The sequence below is a fragment of the Cyprinus carpio genome, chromosome B4 (assembly GCF_018340385.1).
Source record: "Cyprinus carpio isolate SPL01 chromosome B4, ASM1834038v1, whole genome shotgun sequence".
In the NCBI taxonomy this organism is placed as follows: domain Eukaryota; kingdom Metazoa; phylum Chordata; class Actinopteri; order Cypriniformes; family Cyprinidae; genus Cyprinus; species Cyprinus carpio.
Window position 1 is genome coordinate 31,076,478 of NC_056600.1, and position 8,614 is coordinate 31,085,091.

Genomic DNA, 8,614 nt, shown 5'->3' on the forward strand with positions numbered 1-8,614 from the left:
ATCTAGAATGTCCCAATCAGAAATGACCTCTTTCAGTGTTTGTGAAGTGTGTTCTGCTGTATGACTTTCCTCCATTTTCTTTTCTTCAGTCTTCAGTAATAAAGTGGGCCGTAGCAGTTCAGATATGCCTCCATTTGCAGCGAGGTCCAAATATCTGTGGTGAGGCTGGCTGCTTCACAATGGTTTATTAACCTGGAAACCTCGGCCCATATGGATGTATATTTCTCATCCACCGCATGCATAACAGTCTCGGTTTGGGAACAGTGGATCCTGGCTAAAGTGTGTGCATTAATTCTTTAAAACCTACGCCTTCCACAATGTTTGCTAGCCTCATGTCAAGCACAACAAACTCTGCAATTTTGTCCGTGATTTCTCTTTTCCTCTTCTCAGACACTGGGGGTCTCAAATCTAGCTTTCTTTTTCTGCTCCAGTACTACTAGATAAACTGTCGTCATCAGTCTGATATCGCAGGTGGTTCTAGAGAGAGGAATATATCTTATGTCCTGTGCTTAATTTGGAAATGAAACAAGCACTGTGTTAAAAGGCACTGTGACCGACACTGACAATACAACTTCAGTTTTCCCGGAACATTCAATGATGTCACTAAACGGTGATGACACAACTATAAGAGCATCTTTCACAGTTTTCTGCACGGACCTAACTACACAGCTTAATGTTTCAAATCCTGGGTCAAAAATGGGTCACCAGGCAAACATATGTAAGTTACATTAAAAATAACAAAATTAGTTTCCATACAAATAAAATACAATCATAATCTATATAGAAAAAGAATAAATATGCTAATTATATCTGACATAAATAATTGACCTATATGAAACAGATGTAAGGTGCAGTGATCCACAAACAAGTTCACGGAAAGGAAACCCAGAACCGAGATGACAGAACGCACATCCTGTTTGTTTGTTTAATTATAGAAACACAAATGTTCTTTTTATTGCGAGCATGCAAAAATAAAAGTAAACATTTACATTTAGTATACGCTTTTATCCAAAGCGACTTACAAATGAGGACAATTGAAAGCAACCAAAATCAACAAAAGAACAATGTGCTACAGTATAACATGTCTCAGCTTAACATAGTAGGCCTACTACATGTAGGTTATACCTTAGCAAGGTTTTTTTTTTCCTATTATTATTATAATATAGGCCTAATAAATAAAAAGAAAACTGATAGAATAGAAAAAGAACAGCAGCTAGTGTTCATTCTTTTATAATTATTTTTTTAACACTTTGCAGGTTGTCTTACTCTTATCTGTGTCAGAAAAGGATCAGAAGACAGATACAATTTCAAGAATGCTCTCTTTATTGAGAATAAAGCAAGCCAAATATAGTCCAAAAGTTACCACACCAGATGAAGCATTAATACTTCATAAAGCATGTGGAATTGAGTCTCTTTATATAAGGTGTCTAATCAGTGCGAACTGCTTGCATGTGCATCTAATCAGAAGTCAGGTGATTTAGAGCGCTGCCAAGTATTCTGGGATATGGAGTCCAGGGTGGCCCTATTTGAAATCTGAGATGCTTGCTGGGAATTGTAGTCCACTGACCTGACAATCTGTATGACAAAAAAATGAGTATTTAATGTGTCAGCTGTTTGATCACGCCGGCACCTCATCCACACACACATAATATAGCAACTTGCCATCGCAGTCTGTTCATTATCATTATTAGTAGCCTATGCCAACCACATTTTTGCGCATGTGAAGAGGATTATTTTTTTCTGCATATACAGGTGCTGGTCATATAATTAGAATATCATCAAAAAGTTGATTTATTTCACTAATTCCATTCAAAAAGTGAAACTTGTATATTATATTCATTCATTACACACAGACTGATATATTTCAAATGTTTATTTCTTTTAATTTTGATGATTAGTTCAAGTTCAAGTTCAAGTCTGCTTTATTGTCAATTTCCACATGTACAGTACATACATACAGAGAATCGAAATTGCGTTACTCTCAGTCTCCGGTGCATACAGATAACATTAACATTAAAGCCTAAAAAAAAATAACTAGATCAAATATAAAATGTATTTGTACAATTATACAATTATACAATAAGGGATTTATAAAAAAAAAAAAAAAAAAAAAAAAAAAAAAAAAAAAAAAAAAAAAAAAAGACATATAAAAGACATATAATAAAAATACAAGTTAAAAATAAAGTTAAATAAAGCAGCGCAAGGTAAATGACAGATATAGTGCAAATCAATGAAGTGAACAACAGTGCAGTTAAAAGATTTTTAGTGCAAAAAAATCACTTATTAAAAATATCTTAAGTCTGATTAAAGTGACAAGTGACAAGTGACCAAGAGCAGTTATTTAACTGACTGATGAGGTAGTTCCATGCCGAATGAGGTAGTGAGCGGTGAGTGAGCAGACCAATGCTGCACAAGTGACTCGTGCATGTCATCATATAATTAGTGTGTGGGGGGGGGGGGGGGGGGGGGGGGGGGGTTCATAGGTCAGTGGGCATGGGGTCATAGTTCAGTGGTGCCTGGGGAAGAAGAGGGGAGGGGGGGCAGGTTCGGGAGGGAGTTCAGCTTCCTGACAGCCTGGTGGATGAAGCTGTCCTTCAGTCTGCTGGTCCTGGCCTGGAGACTCCGCAGTCTCCTCCCTGATGGCAGCAGACTGAAGAAGCTGTGTGACGGGTGAGTGGGATCACCTGTGATGCAGAGGGCTTTGCGGGTGAGACGTGTTCCATAAATGTCCTGGAGGGAGGGTAGAGAGACACCAATGATCTTCTCAGCTGCTCTCACTATGCGTTGTAGAGTCTTTCGGCAGGACGCGTTGCAGGCGCCATACCACACAGTGATGCAGCTCGTCAGGATGCTCTCGATGGTGCCTCTGTAGAATGTGTACATGATGGGGGGTGGGGCTCTGGCTCTCCTCAGTTTGCGGAGGAAGTAGAGACGCTGCTGTGATTTCTTGGCCAGTGCTGCGGTGTTGTCGGTCCAGGAGAGGTCCTCTGTGATGTGCACACCCAGGAACTTGGTGCTGCCGCACTCTCTCCACAGTCGCACCGTTGATGGTCAGAGGAACATGCTGAGTGTGCGCTCTCCTGAAGTCAACAACAATCTCCTTCGTCTTCTCCACGTTCAGAGAGAGATTGTTGTCACTGCACCACCCGGCCAGCGCGGCTCACCTCGCTCCTGTAGTTTGTCTCATCTCTGTTGCTAATGAGACCCACCACAGTCGTGTCATCCGCAAACTTAATGAAGAGGTTGGAGCTGTGTGACGGTGTGCAGTCATGGGTCAGCAGAGTGAAGAGGAGCGGGCTCAGCACACATCCTTGGGGGGCCCCAGTGTTCAGTGTGATGGTGCTGGATGTGTTGCTGCCGACCCGTACTGCCTGAGGTCTTCCAGTCAGAAAGTCCAACAGCCAGTTGCACAGCGAAGTGTTGAGCCCCAGCTCGACCAGTTTTTTAAATATCACATAATTTATGAAAACCTAAAATCCCAAACCTAATAATACCAACACCACCCCTCCATAAGAGTCCTTTTTTTCCAGATGGGTGAGTGCTGAGTGGACGGCAGTGGAGATGGCATCATCGGTCGACCGGTTGGACCGATATGCAAACTGGAATGGGTCCAGGGAGGGGGGGAGGGCAGACTTGATGTGGTGCATGACTAGCCGTTCAAAGCACTTCATGAGGATGGGGGTAAGTGCAACAGGACGGTAGTCATTGAAGCAGGATGGAGATGGCTTCTTCGGGACTGGGATGATAGTGGTAGTTTTAAACTGACAACTAAGGAAAATCCCAAATTCAGTATCTCAGAAAATTAGAATATTACTTAAGACCAATACAAAGATAGGATTTTTAGAAATCTTGGCCAACTGAAAAGTATGAACATGAAAAGTATGAGCATGTACAGCACTCAATACTTAGTTGAGGCTCCTTTTGCCTGAATTACTGCAGCAATGTGGCGTGGCATGGAGTCGATCAGTCTGTGGCACTGCTCAGGTGTTATGAGAGCCCAGGTTGCTCTGATAGTGGCCTTTAGCTCTTCTGCATTCTTGGGTCTGGCATATCGCATCTTCCTCTTCACAATATCTATGGGGTTTAGGTCAGGCGAGTTTGCTGGCCAATTAAGAACAGGGATACCATGGTCCTTAAACCAGGTACTGGTAGCTTTGGCACTGTGTTCAGGTGCCAAGTCCTGTTGGAAAATGAAATCTGCATCTCCATAAAGTTGGTCAGCAGCAGGAAGCAAGTCAGCATTCTTCCCCATGATTGTGTAGCCTACAGAACTAGACTGAGAGACCATTTAAAGGCTTTGCAGGTGTTTTGAGTTAATTAGCTGATTAGAACCTTTTCACAATATTCAAATTTTCTGAGATACTGAATTTGGGATTTTCCTTAGTTGTCAGTTATAATCATCAAAATTAAAAGAAATAAACATTTGAAATATATCAGTCTGTGTGTATACAAAACCTAGCTCTCGATGGCGCCGCAGACGGCTGCTTCAGTGCTTGGCTCTCCAGTGTTTGTACTGTTTTTGTTCGTTTTTCCTGTTTTTTGTTTAACAAACACGATCAGTATCACCAGGGAAGAACTGCTGAACATTCAGCAGAACACACCACAAGATCTTTTACCGGATTTCAATTATTCAGACGTTTTACTGAACGTTGTTGTCGGCGGAGCAGCGGCGCTGATCAAACGCTTCAGGGGCCTGTTGCACAAAAGTAGGATAAGGGATTAAGCCAGGATATCTTGGTGATTCTGGCTCAATTGATCCCTAATCCGGTTGCACTAAAGCTGGATAGGGGGCAGGAGGATATGTTATGGTATAAATTACCATGGAGATTTATTCTGTGGAGCTAGCCTGCTCCAGACCAGGCTAAATTCCAGGATCTATTTAATCTCATTCCTAATGTCAGTCAGCAGTCGCCACAAATGGAAACCAATAGTTTATTTCGCTGCTCACTATACATTGTTATCACATATAACTAGACCCACTGTCATTATTTAAACGTTTGTGATCATTCATTTCAATCATTTTGGATAAATAATGATTTTTAGATGATGTTGCTATCATTACATAATTTACAGTTTCCCATAGACTATAAGGCTATATATAAAATGATAGAATATTAGGGCCACAGAGGGAAAAAAAAAAAAGACAAGTCATAATATTGTAACCAGTTGTTTTAAAGGAGGACAGTTGTTAAAATGACAGATGTGGGGCATTTCGTGAAATTGTACTTCAGTATGGTTTCATAAACAAAGACATGCTGATGTGCCAGAATATGAAGTATCACATTGTCATAACTATCAAAACTGTAAAAAGAATATGTTGCTTTTCTGCAGAAAGAACCAGCCTCATAAATTTATGACTTTATCCTTTTTCCTCAGTGGGGCCCTAGTACTCGGTCATATAAACAAATACACATTCCATATGAATATAAAAGCACAATGTGTAACATTATGTTCCTTTATTGAATAAGGACAAAACAAAGCAGGTAAACTATCAGCTCCTTTCGAAACTGAAGTCACAGTGACTCTACAAGATGGAAAGCACAGAATCAAAGCATATTATACAAAATGATACATACACATTCAAAGGTCTGTATATAACACACGCTGCATGTCTGCACACTAAAATAAATGCAGGACAAATCCATACACATCAACTGAACAGACAAATGAATGGATGCAGTAGCCTCCCTGCAGCCTTGTATTACACACAGTATACCGCACAAACATCATAAGAGGCCAAATTCGTAAAAAAAAAAAAACAACCCAAAAAAAACCCTATTTCCTCTGCCACAGCAGGACATTTTTTTACCTAAATTGAAAGCACACATACTAACTAAAATAATTCAACACATATTGGTCCCTCAGCAGCCGACCACTGTCGTCATCAGGGAAGATTGCCGGATTGTCCCAGTCCATGGCTGGTGGCACTCTGGGGGCCCTCTCCTTCCTCAGGCAGGCCACATTGTGGAGGACAGCAAAAGCCACAGTAATATCACATGCCCTAACAGGGTTGACCCTTAATTTGTGAAGGCAGTGAAAGCGTGCCTTCAGGAGGCCAAAGGTCATTTCAACTCTGGCCCTGGTCCTGGCATGGGCATGGTTGTAGGCCTGCTGCGCTTCCTGGGGGTCTGTGAAGGGTGTCAGGAGAAAAGGCTGGCAGCCATACCCCCTGTCTCCCAGCAACACACCAGAGAATTCACCTGTCAACACAAAATCTCATCATTACTACCTCATAAACACAGTGATATTCTTGACACAGCCATGATGGTTATAAATAGGGGTTGTGTGGCTTACCTTGTGATAGGCACTGATAGATTTCAGAGGCCCGAAAGATTCTGGAGTCATGGACTGAGCCAGGCCATTTTGCCACAACATTGCTGATCACACAGTCAGCATTGCAGACCATCTGAAATCATAAGATGAGGAATATTACACCAATCAATGCACATCATTGGCAATGCAGAGTGTTCGTCAATGGACAATATCAAAAAAGTTATGTTCACCTGAACATTAATGCTGTGAAAGGATTTCCTATTCACAAAATCGGCCTCATGGGTACCTGAGGGGGCTTTTATCCTTATGTGTGTGCAGTCCACTGCACCAATGACATTGGGGAAACCTGTCACACAAAGTAATGAGTATCCTACTATGTTAACAGTGGTCCTGTAATTTGTAGATCCTCTTACCTGCAATCCTATAGAACTCCTCTTTCATGTCACAGAGTCTTCTGTGGCCAGGGAAGGAGATGAAGACATCTGCTAATGCTTTGATAGCCAGACACACACTCCTTATTGTGCGGCAAATTGTGGCTTTGTTCAGCTGTTCTGCATCCCCCACTGAGTACAGGAAGGCTCCACTAGCAAAAAAGCGCAAGGCCACACAAACCATTTGCTCCACACTCAGTGCATGGCTCCATGCAGTGCGGTGCTTAATCCTGGGACCCAGTAGTCTGCATAGATACCTGATGCCATCTGCAGAAAACCTGTATCTTTCATATAGATGGTCATCAGGGAAGGCCAGTGGGTCCAACCGGTCCCTGAAGACCCTTTCTCGCCTGAAGGCTCTCCTCAGCACAAGTGCTTCTTCATCCACCACATCTCGCAAGAATGGGCATGCCATTGTCAGAGCAGAAAGGAACACACAATTTTGGGCCTTCATATAGGCTAGTGGCCACACCTGGTGCTGGGGGGGTGGGCAAAAGAGGCCGGTGCCTTATAACGATGACTTGGTTGTACTGATTGCTGTGAAAATAAAAAATACCTTAGAAAGATGCCACCGTCCTGTGTGCTCACAATAAGAGCTCATATGTCATGGCTCACTTGACTTTACAAGAATATACCTAATTTTTATTTTGAGCTGTGTCATCTTCTTGGAGCTGGGGGAGGAAAGAAAAATAATGATTAATACATTTGTGTTACAGTTAGCATACAGTGTACATTGAAGGCATATCTCACCTCCCTCTCAAGTTTTTTTTATTTCAAGGTCCAGTTTCCTAATTGTCCTCTTTTTTATTTCGGACTCCAGTGCAAGATTTTCTATCTTTTTCTTCTTGTACTGAATGTCTATGTCTGCCAGTTCTATTTGGCGCCGGAGGTGGTTGCCATACAACTTTTCTGATAGCTTGTGAGCTCTGTGAACACAATACAATTAGCGCAGCTGGAATTTGGCAGGATGTGGTGTCCTTTTATTAATACGCACTATGTTGCCAGGCTGGTTTTCCCACTGTATAGCATCTGGGTCCTGTAAAAGAAATTAGATTTTTTGATTTTGATGAGGACTCCTCACCATTGTAGAGTAAATAGTACTTTCACAGTCTTAACATGATACCTCATGCCTTCTGGAATCCACAGAGATGGTCTCCTCCTCATCATCGTCTCCATCATGTGCTGTTGCTGCTGCACTGAGGCTTTCACCCTATCACATTTAATCGGATTCATATTGAAGCTAGTAGACAAGACATGCCAGGCCTACAGTATGCCTTTGATGGAGTACTCACTGGATCAGCATCGTCTGGTGCTTGTGCTGGTGGCTCTAACAGGAACACAGTGCTGCCAGACACTGCAAGGCAATAGGTAAACCAAAGGTCAGACAGTCCAAATTGATTCAATATGAATGTGGTTGTATTCCATGTAGAGATGGAAGGACATACCTTGAATGAAGCGGGTGGCATCTTGGGAGGAACCTATGCTCGTCTCTTTCCCCCCAGGGATCCCCTCTAAGACGGGCCTGCCTTTATTTAGCTCCAAGGCCATGTCCTCTGCTGGGGTAAGGTCAGCCTTTGGTGACCCACCACCCGTGCCTTGTCTGTGGGTATTCTTTTTCACTGCTAAAACAGTACAGACAATGTGTGAGCAGGCACCTTCTGGGTACAATATATGCTTGTGCTTTGTTAAATATTAGTCAGGGACCATACCATTCTGCAGAATGTTCTTGTATTTGATTTTGACCTGCTGCCATGTCCGTTTTGGCCCGTTCATGTTTAATCTACATCACACGCACACACACATTCTTTATCACAAGAACATTTAATGGAGTCACACTGACAAAAATGACTTGGTATTTTTGTATTGTTTTCAGTAAAAATATATATATATAAAAAAAAAAATCACTAAAG

General features: G+C 42.1%; 1 protein-coding gene across 2 annotated transcripts; it reads right to left on the reverse strand.

The window, feature by feature from the left end:
* Window positions 1–5,807: 5,807 nt before the first annotated feature.
* LOC122137089 (putative nuclease HARBI1) lies at window positions 5,808–7,606 on the reverse strand. Of its 2 annotated transcripts, XM_042722516.1 has the most exons (6): window positions 7,455–7,606; window positions 7,340–7,375; window positions 6,687–7,241; window positions 6,504–6,619; window positions 6,295–6,406; window positions 5,808–6,200 (listed from the first exon to the last, which is right to left on the reverse strand). In XM_042722516.1, exons 3-6 carry the CDS (start codon window positions 7,156–7,158, stop codon window positions 5,830–5,832), a joined length of 1,071 nt encoding a protein of 356 aa, XP_042578450.1. In that variant the 5' UTR covers window positions 7,159–7,241; window positions 7,340–7,375; window positions 7,455–7,606; the 3' UTR covers window positions 5,808–5,829. The 2 variants fall into 2 exon arrangements, with proteins under 2 accessions (XP_042578450.1, XP_042578449.1); XM_042722515.1 differs by lacking the exons at window positions 7,340–7,375; window positions 7,455–7,606 and adding an exon at window positions 7,261–7,322 and having other exon boundaries at window positions 6,687–7,182.
* Between the last annotated feature and the right edge of the window lie 1,008 nt (window positions 7,607–8,614).

Excerpts from the sequence above, each read along its gene's own strand:
- LOC122137089 (XM_042722515.1), bottom strand. The coding sequence starts at position 7,305 with ATGAGCTCTTATTGTGAGCACACAGGACGGTGGCATCTTTCTAAG. Across the intron at positions 7,183-7,260 it reads GACGGTGGCATCTTTCTAAG|CACCAGGTGTGGCCACTAGC; the intron begins GTATTTTTTATT and ends CCACCCCCCCAG. Across the intron at positions 6,407-6,503 it reads TTCACAGCATTAATGTTCAG|ATGGTCTGCAATGCTGACTG; the intron begins GTGAACATAACT and ends TTATGATTTCAG.